This window comes from Polyodon spathula, chromosome 13 (assembly GCF_017654505.1).
Source record: "Polyodon spathula isolate WHYD16114869_AA chromosome 13, ASM1765450v1, whole genome shotgun sequence".
Lineage (NCBI taxonomy): Eukaryota > Metazoa > Chordata > Actinopteri > Acipenseriformes > Polyodontidae > Polyodon > Polyodon spathula.
The window spans coordinates 30031327-30050699 of NC_054546.1; the positions used below are offsets into that span (position 1 = coordinate 30031327).

Genomic DNA, 19373 nt, shown 5'->3' on the forward strand with positions numbered 1-19373 from the left:
GCTAAACCAGCCAGGGTTTGTGTTTAATATCCAAGAGACTACAAAGGTGCCCGGTGCTAGAGGGGAAGGGGGGTCTGATTTGTGGTGGTCTGTCTGTGTTTGTTTGAGATGTGTCTCGCGGAGCAGCACTCTGAGTAAAGATTCCCTGGAATTTAATCCGGGAGGTTGGGAGGGTGGTGTCCAAACAACTCTGTCAGGAAGCTTAGGAACTGGCAGCTAAATAGCAGGAGGGATGCAAGCAATGGAACCTAGAATATTAGGAATGAGACATAAAAATAAAATTGAAAAAAATGATATGAACATAATTTAGATCTTTTATGTAACATCATGTAATCAAATAAACTACAAAATTATATTGCAAAAGTCTACCGGAAGCCATAAGCCATAGCAGTCAGTTTTGTGCAAAGCATATGGAAAACTACAAAGAGGTGTGCAATTCAACATGTTAAAATAACATTTTTCAACAAGTTCGACTTTATGAAGCAAAATTAGTTCATTGTATAGGGTGTTGCAAAACATTAGGCCATAGCTGTACGTTGTGTGATAGAAAGACAGAGGACCATAATAAACAGCCACAGACAAAAAACAAGTATGTTTCTTACTTGTGGATTTGCAGCAAATCAATCCTTAATATTGAGCAGAACTCAATCCTACAGAAAAGTACTTGTTTGATTCAATGCTGGACAGAAGTGTGTTTAAAAACTTTAAAATAAGTGCCTGTTTGTAATGAATTAATGTTAGGGTAAGGGTTTATTAAATGCGCTTTGTATCATGAATGGATATTTACCAGTGATTTAAGTGATTTATTTATTCACATCTAGTACAGATGTAATAACATTTGATCAATAACCCGTTTAAACTGACTCATTGACAGCAATACTAAATACCTCTGAACTGAGCTTTAACACCAGTAATTTCATGAGGTAAATGGCTGTAATTTATTACATTTAATTCTATCATTTTACCACCACGTCCTGCTGTTGTTGCACAGCAGAAGGTCGAATGGAAATATGAGTTGTCACGATCACCTGTTGCTACTATTCAACAGGTATTAATTGCTTCTCTGTCTATTCCTATTCCTTTTTGTTTAACAGTAAAAGGTAATAGCCTGTCAGTGACAATCAGCCCCAGCTTGCTCTAGCCCTGTGCACACACAGAGGAAAGCTTTTGGCTTTCTGTAGCACTGTCCATTGACTTGCAGTGGTGTGTGCTATGAGTGAAAGCCTATCCTGTCACTGAGATCATCTTGGAAAGAATATTCAGGAAATGCCAGGGAGGTAAAGGCCGGGTTTATCTGTGTGGATTGAGACAGACGATACAAAAGGCTGTGGAAAGCTACCTGTAATAGATCCAGTTAAAGCTGGTCCTGGGTAAACATGCTGCTGCTCTTTGTATGGGCTTTAGCACAAAAGTTGATTACAATACAAATGGACTGAAGCACAGAGTTGATTGCGTTTGACACGTTAGGATTTTTTTGTTTTTAGGTTTATCGATTTCTCCCATTATCTTTTGCATAAGCTGAGGACTGCTTTAGGAATGCTCTTAAGCAAGTTTATTTAACAGTGTTTTGAAAAATCTGAATAAAATAATAAACCAATAAATTTAACATTTGAAATGGGTTTCAGGAACTGGAATGTTGATTTAATCAAAATGTTCTTTTAAAAAAAAAAAAACCTGTGTCCCTTTTAAGAATAGGTCACAATGAGAGTTTCTTCGTAACAAGCTTAAATTTACAGAGAAGTTAATTAAAAAGCAGTGTGGGTGTTAATGCTATTTAGATCTTGTGTTTAATATCATGTAATCAAAGAAACTACAAAATGATATGGAAAACTACAAAACGGTATGTAATTTAATATGTTAATATAACATTATTCAGCAGGTTTCATTCGACTTCATGAAGCACAAATTGTTAATTCTCTGGGGTGAGGCAAAACTTTTGAGCAAAGCTGTCAATCATTATTTCAATTGGTCAGACTAATAGAGAAAATAGTATCTTAATGTATTAAAGTGTACAATGGAGGGTTTCAAAAGCTCTTTGCTGTAATGTTAGTGCCTGTGTGAGTCACAGTGTTTTTAAGGTGAAGGGCAGTCGTTCTGAGTCATGTTTTCAATTACGTATCTTATGAAAGATCGCTGGCATGTTGCAGGCCTTCCTGAAGAAAAGGCAGGGACAGCTGATGCAGCAACAGCAGCAGCACAATATGAACCAATTCAGCCCACTTCTCGTCACTCTTGCCAATGCCAGTTCAGAAATCAAAACGAATAGCTTCCACCTGTCCCGACAGCAGAGCCACTGTCAGCTGGTGAATGCTTTTTTAAAAAATCGGGTGGAATTTTTTAATGAAAAATCGGGTAGAATTATTTAATGAAGAAACCCAAAAATCAAACTCCCAATTTTGTCCTACCTAGACAACCCCTTATTGAGTTGTGTTGAAATGCCCATTTATTTGAGGTATCTTTCTCACTTTAAGGGTTATGTAATATGAAAATGTAAGAGAAAAAGAAAATATGAAAGCATTTATAGAAATTGTCATTAAAACATGTTTTGATCTTACTAAATGAAAAAAAAAGTCATGCCTTATCCTTAGCACAGCCTCATTTAAAGTTGATCTCAATTATAAATGGCATAACCTTATATAATATACACAGTTTACTTGCTTTTTTTTTTTTTTTTTACATTATTACAGTAAACATTATTGGAAACCGTCATTTCAACAGGAGCGTCATCTTTATAAATCACTACTTCTATTTCAATTTGAATACTATAATTAGCATAATGCCTAATGTAATATATATTACATGATGACATTTTTATTTCAACCAGGTTAAACTTGTAATTTTCAGGAAGGATCTGGTGATTGTGTAAAAGTGACCTAAATAATGATCAACATGATGTTTTTAAAACTGGCCCCCTCTAATCAGCGTTTCTGTTGACAAGTCCGAAACGAGATTAAACAGCACCGCCTAGAGGAAGACTATAGTTATGTAACATAAAATGTGGCATGTTGTAAACTAAATCCTACTTTAGTTAGTACAGAGATAAAAATAATTGTTTCTTAGGCATGGTTTTGAAACATTACCATTGATTACTGCTTTAAAAAAATAGGAGTTAATTTAAGATTGGAGCAAATATGTCCAGACTAAGTATGCTCAAGTGTATTTATACATCGTATCTGTTTAACATACTCAAAGTAGTAGAATAAATGCAAAATGTTTTTAACATTAAGTACTGCACTTAATGCAATATACAGTATATACTTTCAATGTTTTTTTACTGTATGATGTAAGATTCAAATTCAGTCTGCTTTCAGTCACAAATAATATTGTTACTAAGGTTACCAAACAACTCATGATATGGTATTAGGAACTGTGAATTGAAAGACATCCAATTGACTAAATTATCACTAGTGGATGTTACATAATGTAGGGGTCTGACACTGCATTTCCCTGGGTGTAGTCTAGCTTTCATAAAGACTCTGTTTAGAAGCAGGCCTATAAAGAGACAGCTTTGAGTTGTTTTGAGTAGAGAACAGGCAAATAGAGTATAATTAGATTCTCCACAAAACATGAATATACAGAAATCTTAGTCCACGTTGCCAGATATGTAAGCTTTGGGTTCCCTATTGGTGCATTCCAGATTGAAAGAACAGAAATATCTTCATCTGCTTGAAACAATTTACAGAATTGCTTTAAAAAGAATATGCCCATTGTGAAAGCAGTTGCTGGCAATTGAAAATGTATTAAGAGTAAACCATAATAACAAAATTACTTTGCTTAAGTTATGGTCACTGATTCATTCAAAAGACTAAAAGAATATGTAAATGGATTTAAGGAAACTCTGTAAATGTATTGTATGTAACAGACATGTTGAATTATATTCAAGTACATTAAAAGTAATTCATGCGATCCCTTGTAATATTTAGAAATACTAAAATGAAATGTAATAAACTCGATGACAAAAATTTAGATTCTATCAGTCATTCATTACATTTATTTTGGTATTTCTAAATTAAGCCAGTGTTTTAAAGTTTTATAGTCAGAATCCTAATAATGGAGTTGTTGGTTATTATTACATATATTTCCAGTTAAAACATCCTGCTTCGAGTGTATAGATTTCAAATCAGTAACACATTCTCAGTATATTCTTACATGCAGATAATTCTTTTTCCGTGAGTTTTTTTTAGCTGTTTGGTGCCCAGATGAGTGCTGGGTTGACTAGGACTGCTGAGTAACTCAATTCCCTAAAGCTCTCCCCTACAGAATTGAGCGTGTCAGCCCTGGTATGAAAACTACCAGCCCAATTACATGAAACACCTACCCATCTGGAAAAACAGAGAGCTGGGGAAAATTGGTATGAATGGAGCCAGCGAGAGAGGGCTGAAAATTTCAACCAAAAACTGTATTAGAGCCAGGGCTGTCTGAACTACTATCTGGAGAGCAAGAACTTTTCAAAGAAACCGAACAGGACAGCGAGCAGCAATAAGTAATCATCTCCAGTGTAATGACATAAATAATTCTATAAGTCATTATTACAAAAAAATTAATAAATAATAATAATAATAATAATAATAATAATAATAATAGAAAATAAAAATACATTTTTGTATCAGTTTTCATTCAGTTGGCCTCCATTTGTAGGAGAGGACATTAATAATGGCATAAACTGGAAAGAAAGAATAATGTTTGTTTCTTATTAGTTTTATAACATTAATGTAGTTGAAATATTTCTATGAATTTGGGGTTAATTTTTTTTTTTTTTTTTTTTTTAAACCAAGTGTTAAACTTTTGGAAATTTGCCTAACGGATTAACCACTATCATAATATACACAATATATGTGTCACCCTTTTCCATCTACAATAAAGTGTTGTACGCATGCAGTCTTTTACACAAATATATAATGCAGCAATTTATAAGAAGTGACAGAGTGTTTTTTTTTTTTGTTAAGGCTTTTCTGATTGGTTATGAACATTCACTATGTGTTCAAGTTTAAAACGTGTTTATCCTAATGTCTCAGAAATAAAAGAACCAAAAATCCAGTTGCCAACTCCAGATAAAGATTTTATTTCCAGTTCAATTGGAACTTTGTTGCTATCTGTAGGAAAATTTTTTTAAAAAAAAAATAATAATAAAAGGACCCAAATGTTGCCCAGGTGCAAATGAAATTAAAGTATCTCATCTGCCTTTCAAACAACTGATGCAAAAAATACCCAAACCCCCACAGAAACAAAACAGTGTTTCCAGCTGCATTGCAGCAAAGATCATTCCAGGTTCATCTTCACAAGCTGTCAGAAATTTGAGTTGAGGGTTGTCACCATCAAGGGCCTTCTACCCGAGAATGCAAAGAAACTGTGGGAAAGGATTAACTTATCAACACCGACTTAAACAGAGCCAGAGAGATACATACCTGACATTGAGCTACGGCGCTTTTTAAGTTGTCAAGCTCTATACTGTCAGGGGGAAGAGACATGGACTTGGGTCATGGTCAGAGGTATCTGTCAAAGTAAAATACCCTTACTGGAAATTCCCAAACGAAAAGAAGTATTGAAATTAGGGGGCACTTAGGGGCAGATATGTTCTGTTTTCTCATCATTTTGTTAATTGAATAGGCAGCTTTTATGAATACAGAACACACAACTAATTTAACTCCCATTTTGTAAATGCAGGGAAAGTGCAAAAGCAAATGGGTATAAAAGAAAAACTGGAATTCTGATTTTAAAACCAACTGATTAAAAAAATGAAAATCTATTATCTTTTATAAACATTTGTCTGTATTTTCAGTGCAAACGCTGACATGTTGTAAGTATGGCAACCCTACATTTACATTTTTTATATGTAATATAATTTTTTATATATTTTTTTTTTTTGGTACCAAATAACAAAACAAAGACCAACTGCGTTAAGATTACTGTTAGTTTCGGGCATTATTTTAGCACAATTCTCAGTCACAATCACGTATTAGATGAAAACAGTCAACATTCGCATGTTTCACATCATTTTTAGCCAGCATGGTTTTGGCACGCAGTTCTGTCTCAGAATTTGAAATGATATCTCTCAGCCAGCATTGACATAAGGAGAGGGGTAGTTTGACTGCTAACCCCCACAGTGAGGCCAAAAATGAGTTGAGGTGGAAGAGGAGGTAAACTGGAACGCACAACACAGACTGCAACAAGGTTACATTCATCTGGCTTATCGGTAACTGCTACTGAAAGTTTAAGACGTAAAACAGTTACACCCTTAGTTTAATGCCTTTTGGTGATGGTTACAGGAACTAAGCAAATCTTCTTTTTAGGTGAATTTAGTTTCCTGCCTGCAACTTTACAGTCATAGTATGTGCTGTCTCTATCTGTTGCCTGTTGCTTACTCAATCTGTGTACGAGGGAAGATTGAAAACAGAAGTGCTTGAGTTTCCCACCAGTGTGAAGACAGCCAATCTGATAAGGAGCAAACACCAGGCAACCAAATGTTAAATGAGACTTTTCACATCTTGCTTTTAAAGTAATTGACAACTAATCCCTCTTAATGTGTGTGAGGCATACATTGTGAGAATTTGCATTTGAAAGCAGCTTTGGGAGACGGTGGCTTAATTGTCCACATAAAATGCAGGTAATAGTGTTGACACACTTTAAATTTTAGTTGTCTAAACAAACAAAGGAATTCACATTTTGTCATTTGCTATCTTGTAATATATAGTTTTTTCCCATCGTATCTAATTCCATCATAATACTAATAACATAATTCCAAAAAGCATGCATTTTTATTAGTTATATATTGTAGGTCTCAAATGTGCAGTTTTGAAAGAAACACATTATCGGCTACAAGGCATTCTGCCACAGAGAAAAGACTTCATCTCACTGCACTTCACATCAATTTTTCAACGTGAGTACCATCTTTAAACAATCAGTCTTCAGCATGTTGTTTAGCATCATGCGATGTGATAAATACTAAAAGATGTTGTTTAAACATGCCGCTGACATTAACGTTTCCATAGTCCGCTTTGTTGCTTTGATAAAGTTCTAAAAAAAAAAAAAACACATTTCCAATATGAAAATAAATCAACTTCCATAAAATAAATACAACTGTAGTGCACCTGTGCATCATGTTTTTAACCTAAAAAGACCAGTGCATTTCCTCTCCAATTATGTTGTGTTCCCCTGTATTTATTTATCTATTTTGAGGGGTTACAATAACACCAGAAATGACAACTTAATAGTTGTGAGGGATGACATATTACAGTGACATATTTCGATAGTAAAAAAAAAAAAAAAAAAAAAAAATAGCAGCCTAGATCCACAAAAAAGGCAATAGCATTTTTAACCTCATAAAAAATAAATAAAAGACTGTGGATCAGCACAAATCATACAGTGCAACAGGCTGATAATGGTGATTAATCATCAGTCCAAATCTTATCACAGTTTAATGAGGGACACCGCTTGCTTCCCCCTGATTATTTCTCTCGACTCCACAACAGGAAGGAGCCCCAGTGAGCAGATTTGTAATTTAATGTCCCATAAAATTGAGAGGAAAATATGGGAGGGCCCCCCTTTCCCTTAACCAGGAGCACAGGATTGTGTGCCGTGTGAAATGTGTTTGTGTTGTTTGGCATTAGCTCCCAGAGGGACCATCATTACAGGATATCTTTACAAATACTTTCACAGTGTTTTAATTGGCCATGTGTAGTATCCCCTTGTGACGGTCTCTCATGAAGCTGGCACTTGTATTAGTTATGTTCGAAAATGAGCACAGTTATTTTGGTTGGGTTAGCCTCACAGAGCTACAATTATCTGGAGACCTATTCTAATAGGTCATTAAAAAGCTTAATTAATTAATTTTAAAAGAAAAATGTTAACACCCAAAAAGACAATAGATGCAAGCATAACATGGTATCCCCTAGTCAGAACGTTCAAAAGCAGAAGGATGGTTATCATTTTATTGTAGAGTAGAACTTGTAATATTCAGAATAGATTTCTATTCATTTTTAAAAAAGTTCCTGAAGATACACAACACATTAGATTAACCCTGTCTTCCACAATGGTGAGTTTCCAATATGGTATTTTATTGACTGTACAATAACTTCACTGTCTGGAAGGGAAGACTGTATTGTGTTCGAGCAAACACCGGAGGACTCTCTCAGCTAGCTGTATCTCAGGGTGCTTCAATTCAGTGTACAACCAAAGTACTGTAACTTGCTAGACTGCTTAAAGCAGAGCATGTGAGCGGAGTGCAGCGGGAGCACTTTGTTAGGAGCAAGGAGTGGAGTGTGTAAAGCCTCAGGCACCGTTCTCGCTCCAAAAGATGTTTTGCAAAGGAAAAATATTTGACATTGTACATACATTACTTCTGGAATAAATATTTTATAGATAATTATAGTTATAAAATGTATTTGACAGAAATTAATGTTTTAATAATCAGTTTTACTAAAAATAATAGTACTCACTGGAACCGGATCCCTGATATTTGCATCCGGTTCGTCGGTACCAAAGCAGGAACCGGGTACCCGATTTCAATGGAACCAGTTCACACATCTCTACATTTTGGAAGCTATTTACTAGAAGTGGAGTGGAGCTGGCTGCAGTAGAACCGGAGCGGAGCGGACTGGGGTAATAAAAGCCTTGGAGCGAGCGATTTCAAGAGAGGAAGAGAGAGAGGAGCGGCGTTTATGAACAATGCACTCCGCTAACATGCTCTGCTTATAAGCAATTCGCGTTCCAGCTCTTTGACCATTTACACAATCCAGACATAACTTGAGTAAACGTTACAAAATAGATTTTATTTAGACTATTTATCTAATGGACATTTCACAAGCTAGTTGGACAGTTTACACCCACAAATACATTAGACTTTTTCCTCTAACAAGACTTTTACTCAACCACGCATCATATTTAATGCAACTACTATAACATGTTTAATAGCAAAGATACACACAATACAAAGACATTTCAAGGTTATTTATTGCTCACTTCTAAGACCAAGAATTGTTATTTTGCATACTGGTACTTCTCTCTAGCAGGCTCTACCACAAATCAGGTGAGGTTGTAAATAACATAGTTATGGATGTCTGCCTAATAGTTAAAAACACAAAACAGAAAAAAAAAAAAAAAACAAGAACTGTTTGATTCACAAAGCATCATGGACTGGTAGCCCCATCGAAGCAGAAAACAGCAGACCCACAGAGGTTTACCAGGCTGTTAATGATATAAAGAAACAAACCAATCAAATACGTTAATATGATGCAGTAACACACGCAAAACTAAACCCACTGATACAATCTAAAGGTTGCATTCACAAACTAAAGTGCACAAAGTATTTCACAAGCAAAGTATTTCAATCTACAAAATACCCTTTCAGGGTTGGTACAAATCACAGATCCCTTCTTTGAGCTGCTTTTTAAATAAAATTTTGTTTTTTTTAGTTTGTATAATAAAAAACAGGTACCAGACCTTAGTTCCATCTACACCATTACTCAGTAAAAATCAATCTTATCTTGTTCCAATATCAGCTAATTCCATCTGTAGTCTACAAATCATCAATCCGATCGTCAACTGGACATTACACACTTAAATTTATGCATAATGGTTGTTGTATAATTGCTAGGCATAAATTGATTAACCAACCTCTAATGTTTCCCTGACATTACAGTATAATACAGCAAGTAACTTCGACCATAATTGCAAATTGGAGAGACCAAATTCTGCCAGCCGGCAATCCTAAATGGGGCGGACGAGAGTCACAATTGAAGCCAATTTGATCTATATCTGCTGCCGATGGAAATGATCAAATCTGATTTCAAATCACTTTCACAACAATCCCAGTGGCAGATTGAAACATACCATAATATTCATCTAAACAATTAAAAATGAACCATAGGCTACTAATATTCATAATTGCACAAAAACAGAGGTGTTTTTGAACAAACAGTAATAAGACAGTTTAATGATGTTGCAGTCTTTATATGGAACCAAAATCATTGTGTTGCACACACCATGCAAGTTACAAATCAACTTCACCCTCTCTGTCAATTTCACATATAAGTGTTGTTACTCAACAGTGTAAGACATTTTAAACCCCAGTACAGTAATTCAACAGCAATAGTTCAAACATAAACCAACACATAATACAGAAATAACTGATCAGTTCCCAATATCCCATCCGTGGAATCAGCAAGACATTATCAGACTCAAAGACACTAAAGACGACAAATACATACCTTTTCCTCTTTAAATAAGCCAATTTCAAAGACCAAAGCTATCAGCAGTTATACAGAGTACTCCACAAGATGATGCATCACTGCCACCTATTGGTCACATCGTATATTACACCATCAAGAAAGGAATTACTCTCACCTACTGCCACCCACCCAAAGATAAATTCCTGTCATCATTAGAAGTGCTCTTTAGAATATTGCCTGGGTTGTCTTGATTATTTTGCATCTCCACATGTAATACTAGACTTTTCTTCAGGCATTTCCTATTTAGCATTGTCTACGGTGTCTAACATAATGAAGGCAACTGTCATTTTTCAAAGCTTGCTGAAACTTTCGCAGTTTTGATTCTATATTCTCTAAATAATAAACCACAAGGGTTTAGAAAAACTCCCTGAAGGTTTGTCACTCCAGCACAATCAACATCAGACTGGGTTGTTTGCATTCCAATGACAGGTTTATGTGTGTGTTTAAAGAGATTGGGCTCACACACACTCTCCCTGAATTGCCACTCATGACTAATTTAGAGAAAATGAAAGATAAGACATCAGTTGTTAGAGGCATTCTGTCAGGACCTGCTGAAGTACTGTATCAAAATCAACATGCCGAGGTGTCTGGGCAGTCTTTAATGGAAATTAATCCAAAAAGAGTTTGATGCTATGGAGTCCAAAATAAGGTCCTAAAAGTTAATTAAAGCAAAGGAAAGTACACCGATTTGCCATTGCAACATCTACATTACAAAAAGCCATTATTAGTGCAGCTAAGCTGTTTGGGATGGTTACACTTGATTAAATTTGAATTCATTTTTTATCTAAAGTTGGTGCTACACAGTAGCCTCTAACACTTTTCTACTTCAGTGTGCAGAAAGTTTTGAAATTGCTGCCTTGTAAAAAAAAAAAATAATAATAATTAAATACAAAAATAAGCTAAAAGTGTTGCTTTGCTTTTTACTTTCTTTTAAAAAGTGTGGACGGCAGTATTTTCATTAAACACCCCATTCCTAACAGCACCACGACTAAGAAACAGGGTTTGATTTGAAATGGTACATATTCTGTCTGCAATAGGAGTATGCCGCAACAATGGATCAATAATCATATTTGTTTGTTTATTAGAAGTACCTCCTGGTAGATTAAAAGGCACTTTTCACTGACTGGACTTTGTCTCATATTAAAACAGTCCTTTGCTACTCTTTACTGTGAAATTTGCATTTAGAAAAGACTAGGTTCATCTCTGCACTTTGACTTATACTTTGTTTAAATAATGGCTGGTTCAAGTCTTGAATTAGAAACCACTGCACACTATGTTAAACAAATACAGACTATTTGTCTTACATAAACCCTTTCTCCTTTATAAATAAGGGACTTATCATTGCATGACTTAATACTCATTCATTCTAGTATAATAACTAAGCAAAAAAACAAAAAAACACACACACACAAACGAATAACTATGAAATGCAACAAGCAATACTATTTTAATACCACATTTTGTGAATGTTTTCATGCAGCCCATTTTGGTGCATTTTTTCAGTGCAGCTCCTCAAAGGAATAATGTATGTATGTATGTATGTATGTATGTATGTATGTATGTATGGGCAAATAATTTGCATCACCCTATAGTATAAACACATTTTGCTTCAATAAGTTGAATGAAAACTACTGAACATATTGAATTGCATACCGCTTTGTAGTTTTCCATATACTTAACGAAAAACTGACACATTGAAAAATGTGACATTTCAAAATCTAACATGAAATACTGTACTACTATTATGGCTTCCGGTAGATTTTTGCGATATTGTGATGTTAAATAAAATATATAATTCTAAAATTCTAAGTGATGCAAAACTTTTGGCCATAGCTGTATGTATATATGAATATCAGTAAGGTGTACCTCACATACAATACAAACAATTTGGGACTAGCAGGAAATATAAATATAAATAATTATCAGCATCTGTTTTCCAAAATATACACTTTGTAATATTTATGTTTAGATCGAAGTCATGCAGGAAAGACATCTCCAGCCACAACGTTAAGTTCATTTCTTCAGACTCCTATTCCACAGCCATCTCTTCAATATGATCGCTCAGCAGCTTGTTTTGCTCTAGGGGGATAATAAAAAAGAATGAAAAAAGACATCTAAAAATAAATAAATAAATATTTATAGAGACTTTGTCTTTTTTATTATAATGCTCAGTTGGACACTTTGTAATGCTCCCTGTATTACAGAAACTATAAATTACAAAAAATAATTAAATAATAATAATAATAATAATAATAATAATAATAATAATAATAATAATAATAATAATAATAATAATAATAATAATAATAATAATAATATCCAGGAACCAATCCATCCCATAGACTTTAATGTTAATGGAATTCTGATATTAGCAGCTGCACGCCACTTATTGACAACTTTATCACTAGCTGCCAATGCTAAAGAACGCACTTGCAAGATTTATGCGCATAAGTCATGCAGCTTTTAAAACATGCTGACTTTGCAACTACGTATTTCTGGTGAACTGAGGCAGAATCGTGGCTTTGAAACTGGCTACAAAGCTACACACAAAATTGAGATGGATTTACAGCAGGAGGTGATACATTGTAAAAAGCAGACAACGTTGGACAATTTCTCATTTTAAAATTGTGTTCTTTGGAATTGATTTTAAGTACAACACATTTTTTGTTTGCTTTACTCATTGTAAGGGCAATTTAGTACATCGCTGTGTAGTACTATTTAAGCCTACTCTTGTTTGTTTTACATATGCATGAAGCAAACAGTTCTATGTTTGAGTATTTCGTTTTTCTCATGTAGATTTTTTAACACTAACATTTAAAACACAAGTATTTCAGTGACATATCTGTACAACATATAAATACAAAACAGGGGCCTTTCGCTTATTGGCAACTTCCTAGTCCAAATGCATGTTTGTATATTTGTACACGGTACTGTATATTCTGCATTTAATGTTTGCTCAAACCAGTCTGACAAATAGGAACCACATTAGGCATTTAAAGAAAGAGCACGCATATAACTGTGCACATACTTGGGTATACGTGGTTTGCCGTGAAAATGCCTACGCAATTTGAAAAAAAAAAAAATACCCATGACCGAAAAGTGTACTGTATGCAAGCCATGGGGGACACATCTCATCCCCTTCATTTCCAAAGTTTCCAAAGAATCAAGCAATTAATGTTGCATTTAAACTGGATTCAACCTTCACTCAAATTGCCAATGACCGCTTGCTTCTTCAGAAAATCTAGGCAGAGCTTCCGGCTCAGTCCGAAGGCCACCATGTTGTGTGTGAAGGTTCTGCAGATGAAAACAATGCTTGCATGTTACTTGTACTTTACACTTTGGACATGCAGATATTTAATAGACAACACTTCCTAAACTATGACCCACGACCTAATGTAAAGCGCGTAGTCCGTCCATCTGTCTGTCCGCCCCCCTTTCTAAGATCATTGTGACAAGGCACTATCTCGGGAAACATTTTAAATGACTTGACTCACCCCAACTGTCCGAATGCAATATTTTCATTGAACCTCAGGCTGTCATCCTTTTCTTCCTGGCTCATGTGACACCACTTCTCCCTGGCAAAGGCACAATCCACAGCTTAGAGCTTAGCTGGGTCATCTACATGATTACTTCTACTAGAGGGGTGGTGTGGTACAGTAAACTGCTAGTACAGTAAGGAGTAGTAGCAGTGAATGCAATCTTTCACCTAAGTTAGCAGTGACTAATAATAGTAATCTTACACTATTATTAAGACAGTGGGTGCACAGTACTACAACACACTGTACTACTAGGTCAGTCTCATAGCCGAGAGAAAAAGAGGGAGACAGAGAAAGAGACTGACAGAGAAAATGATAGAGATAGAGCAAAAAACCACAGTAATTGACATTAGAGGCGAGGTTCCACACAAATAGCTGAAATAAATAATCCGGACAAACTGTTTTAACAGGTACTGTCTGAAAGTTTTTATTTTAGATACCTTAACCCTAATTCAAACTCAAGGGTTGTATGTCACAGCAAATGTGGGAAATAAAGGCAAGTTACACAAATCCTCTGAACGACAGTCTAGAAGTTTTATTCAATGGGAGTGTGGTGGCTGTCGGACGTTTTGAAAAAAAAAAAACAAGGTGGTTTAAAATTAAGCAAAGATGTGCTGGGACATTTTCAATCAGAGCTTATATTTGCAGATGATCATCTAAAACCATTTATTTTGCCAAAGCAAACAGTCTGTTCCAATGTCTGCTGCTGCTCAGATATACAAGTTCATTCGTTCTGAATTAAAATTAATTTCATATTAATTAGATGCTTTTCATTGCAGCCTCAACTAAAGCCAAGCATGATGCACCAGATCAGTCATGTTTAATGACATCCTTTGGGAGGACTTTGGGATCTTAGGGTAGGTTTTGAAGATTGTGGAGTGCAAGTGAGTTATTATGTTTGTACTACAGCCACACATAAACCTTGTCCAAAGTTTTTTGCAAAAAAATAAATAAAATAAAAGGCCTATAGAGATTTTGTTTCTTGTTGCAGGTGAGAATCTAAAATGTAGAGATGGTACAGTATATCCCACAAGATGCCAGGTCTTTTGGAACACCCTGTATAGCATTGCACTACTTAACTACTGCAAACAAAAGTACTGCTGCTGATGCTAAAATATCTCAAATCAGGGCCCCAATATCCTTAAGATGTAACACATATACTTTGATCATGGTTATATGGTGCCACCATAATTAAAATGCAATCCCGGTAGGTTTAATGCTTCTAGGCAACATTAAATGTCAAATGCCACTTAGTATACTTGGTGCCATGACAACAAAAAGTCATGGTTTCAATGCAGCAGTATTTGAAATTAGCAGTACCAACCAGTGGTGTTTTTAGACATATTGTGTTACAAACAACAACTCCATTGTCACCCACGGATTATAAGTGGTGTGCGAGATGCATTATGAGATGTGATGAACTAACATTTACAAATGCTTTATAATTTATAATTTTATTATCTTTTTATTATTATTTTGGTAGAGCTACATTTGCTTAGTCTTTGGACCACAAACTAAAAACCCCTCTGGTATCAAATAGTGCCTTGTATAAGGGTAGAAAGAAAGCGAGAGAAAGAGAAAGAGAATTGGTTGAAAGACAGACCTCTTTTCCTTTTCCTCCCCAGCATCCCTCCTGGAGAGGCAGCAAGGCACAGGGAAACAAAGGGTTAAAAGATGCATGCAAGAGATGAAAGAAAAGAAAATGGAGGAAGAAGGAGCAAAGAAGCTGATGACAAACACAAGATAAACAGTGCATGCAAAAAGAAAGCAAGGCATTTCCTATGTGCAATCACTTTACAAGGACAACCTTTCCATAGCAACCTACATCTGGCGCACAACTGGATTCCAAAACCTGATTTCCAATGCAGTGCAGTGCTACAGTAAGTACTGCAATGTAATTTAATTTAGAGGCAAATGTGCCTGAAGGTAGACACCCCCACCACTGGTTGACCGTATACACAGACTTACTTCTGGGAAAGCACAGATGTGTAACTTCCAACTCCCCAGTCAGCCTAGCAATAGCTCTCAGGGGAATCTCACAGGAAGAGGATTTAATAAAGTGAAAACCAGATGCCAGAATAAACCCAGGGAAAAGCTAGACCAGGGTTCTGAAATGCTGAGCCCTACTGATGACCAGGTAGTTGTATAGAGCCATACAAAAAGATATACTGTATACGTATATTACTGTTGAAAAAAAAATAAATAAAGTCTTAACTAAAAAGCTGACAAAAAATGAGAAACATATTGGGGGAAAAAAAAAAAAAATAATGAACCAGGTTACACTAAGACATGTTTGTGCTACATGTTTAGAATTATACAGCACAAACACTGAACATTCAAAGCTTGTTAATATATTCCAATAGATTAAGTTAATGCGACTCCAAGCACCATTGGCGCATCCAGCCGTACGCACGTTACGCATTGTGCGTACCTTTGGTTTGCAAAATGTTGTCTTCATAAGTGTGGACTCGCATGTATCTTGGGTGAAACAGACAGTTCAAGCTTATAGAATCATGATGTTTATGTAGTGGTACTATAATGAGCAAACAGAAGCAGATACATTTGGTTGAAGCTTCAGAAAGAGCAAAAAAACATCTTCTGATCCAGAATGACAGGGAAAAAAACAAAAAAACAGTAAAAGCACAGAACTGTCCGTTTCTGGCAAATACGTTGGCGACATTGAATGTTAGTACAGTACTACTGCATGATCTGAATTCTGCTGCTCCTCCAGGATCGAGCATGGTAAGTGCACAGTTTAATTTGTATTTTAGCTTTATCAGTGTCTTCTATTTATATTAATACATTTTCCTAATCATTAACACATAATGACAAGTTGTGTTATTATTATTATTATTATTATTATTATTATTATTATTATTATTATTATTATTATTATAATCAGTAGTAGCCGTTTACAGCCCTATAGATTATATTTAGGGCTTCTGATTTCACTATGTAACACAATGTTTGTTCCTGGGTAGTAAGTGTTATTTCCTAATTGCTTATGCCTCAAAAGTATAGAAAATGGCTATTATTCCCTACAAACTTAGCTTTTGTGACCATGACAGTGATATTTCAAAATATCACTATTTCCAATGGGAAAATGGGCAAATGTGTGTCTTTTCATTCACATAAAGTCAGAAAAAAAACAACATATGAATCCAAATTAACATGTATTTATACTAAAGTAATACAAAGATGACTACAAAAGATTTAGAAGTGAGTAGTTTTTCGAGATTATACTGTAAATACAGTAACTAAGTACTAATAAGTAAATAGTAAGTATTAAGTACAGTACTTAAGATCTAACACATTGGATTTAGGGGAAGAAAAAAAATATGACATATATATAAAAAAAATATGACATATATATATATATATATATATATATATATATATATATATATATATATTTTTTTTTTTTTTTTTTTTTAAATCAAAAAGGTGGTACCTACATGGTTTCTTGCAGCTCATCAGCATTTAAAACAACACATTTCAATGTAAAATCATTGTAAAGGCTGTAATGAACGGTGGTTGAAAGCTGCATTCTACACCCAGGTTCATTATGGCAACCTATCTACCTTGTAGTGGGAGATCTCTTCCTTCTCTCACAGTGGACTGCGTCGAAAAAGGCAGCATTCCAGAAACGCAGTGTGTGCCTGTATTGACCAGAGCAGAGCAGTGGGAAATGAGTTTCAATTACATCACTGGTTTTCAAACCCGGTCCTCCGGGACCCCTGTGTCTTCTGGTTTCATTCCAACTAAACCCTTAATTTAACTAATAATTAGCTTAAGTGGACCTTTTTAATTGCTTTCAGCTCTTAAACAGTTGGAGATTTCAACTTAACTATGAAATTTTATAAATAACTTGAAATCTGCAACTTTTTATGAGTGGAGAACAATTTCAGGTAATTATTAGTTCAATTAAGGGTTTAGTTAAGTAATTGAGAGCTCAGCTGGAATTAAAACCAGAAGACACAGGGGTCCCCAAGTAGTTGAATTACACCAATACATACATTCTAGTAGGTTTTTATAACCACGGCTTTAAAACACAGCATCCTGCTTTTAAACAAGTAACTAGTTAAAGTTTTAGAGCAAGCATGTTCTGAGTCTCACCAGCTGTACATCCACTGTACAGTGTTCAAGCCATATAATAAACTTAAAGTAACACTGTGGCAGGGCAAAAGCCCTGCTGCTGTAAATAGTTTGTGTGTGTGTGTGTGTGTGTGTGTGTGTGTGTGTGTGTGTGGGACTGCAAGGTTTGGCAGGGATGGGGTTAAATCTGTCCCTGCCAGCAATCACAGGTGTGGCCATTTACTTATTACCATGATTATGCAGGTCTCATATTGAACTATGTAAAATTCATACTTATTACAGGGGTGGAAATAAGACTTATTGCATAGCAGTTTCATCCATTCCAGGTTTTACTACAAGCTTGATTAGCCTGAGTGTATAGGCTACAAGCTCAGGTGTGTTTGGTTAAACTCGTATTGAAACCAGGAATGGATCAAACCACTATGCAATGTCTTATTTCCGGTCCTGCATTATGATGTGTGTGTGTGTGTGTGTGTGTGTGTGTGTGATGTTTTCAATGGTATTTTTCTATTTACTGTGTAAGCCCCTGAAAACAAGTGTCATTGGAAAAGCTGAGCCATAGCGTGAGGCCTACGAGAGGCCTGCGCTGCTTTCCAAGATGTTGTCAATGTCTCCACATTCCTTCATGTGACCTCTCAAAGTAGTAGTATAAAACAGCAGGAATATGCGTCGGACACTACTGCTTAAATATTACCATCTAAAAATTATACATTTACCACGATCCATTAATTTTTTTATATATGACAATGCATTGTATAAAATGATTAATACTAGGCAAGATTTACTGGAATTATGATGTACTTTAACACAATATATATATTGGGCTTGGTAGTCCAGTGGTTAAAGAAAGGGACTTGTTACCAGGAGGTTCCTGGTTCAATCCCAGCTCAGCCACTGACTCATTGTGTGTGACCCTGAGCAAGTCACTTAACCTCCTTGTGCTCCATCCTTCGTAAAACCGATGTCCTATTGCAAGTGACTCTGCAGCAGCAATTGTGATGCATAGTTCATCCCCTAGTCTCTGTAAGTTGCTTTGGGTAAAATAATCTGCTAAATAATAAATATATAAACAAATGAGTAATTTACTATACCTTGAAGATCATATGCCATATCTGCGAAATGTTTCTAGTTTTGTATATTCTTTTAAGAGACTGGATGACACCACTTAATGGAAGATAAGCCAGTAATACCTACCAGATCGGCTGCTGTCTTAAATGTGTGTAAAGATAGATCTTCTCTCCTTTCTTTTCATCAGGGAAATCCAGCACCACTGGAAAAACAACACAGAGGATTTAAGTGTGTACATGTATAGAGAGAGCAGACCTATCTTAAAAGACTCTTCCCATGCACAGCTACACCCCAAGGGAATCTTCCTGCAGCTGTACACACACACGCACACGCACAGAGTGAGTGGAGGGAAAGAGCCATGGGATTATTGGGTTAAAAATATGGACATACCAGCCTTCTCTGGTTTCTTCTCAGGCTGATTCTCACCATCTCTGTTAAAAAAAAAAAA

General features: G+C 35.4%; 1 protein-coding gene across 3 annotated transcripts in view; it reads right to left on the reverse strand.

Annotated features, from left to right (window-relative positions):
- Positions 1-12002: 12002 nt before the first annotated feature.
- Positions 12003-19373, reverse strand: part of kiaa0513 (KIAA0513 ortholog) — a 39328-nt gene continuing 31957 nt past the window's right edge. For 2 of the 3 annotated variants that reach the window (XM_041269393.1, XM_041269392.1), the window contains exons 7-13: positions 19316-19356; positions 19052-19127; positions 17344-17421; positions 15366-15395; positions 13721-13801; positions 13426-13520; positions 12003-12305 (exon numbers count right to left, since the gene is read on the reverse strand). In XM_041269393.1, the coding sequence (XP_041125327.1) occupies positions 12256-12305; positions 13426-13520; positions 13721-13801; positions 15366-15395; positions 17344-17421; positions 19052-19127; positions 19316-19356 (451 nt within the window). In that variant the 3' untranslated portion in view covers positions 12003-12255. The remainder of the gene's footprint in view (positions 12306-13425; positions 13521-13720; positions 13802-15365; positions 15396-17343; positions 17422-19051; positions 19128-19315; positions 19357-19373) is intronic. The other variant, XM_041269394.1, reaches the window with a different exon arrangement.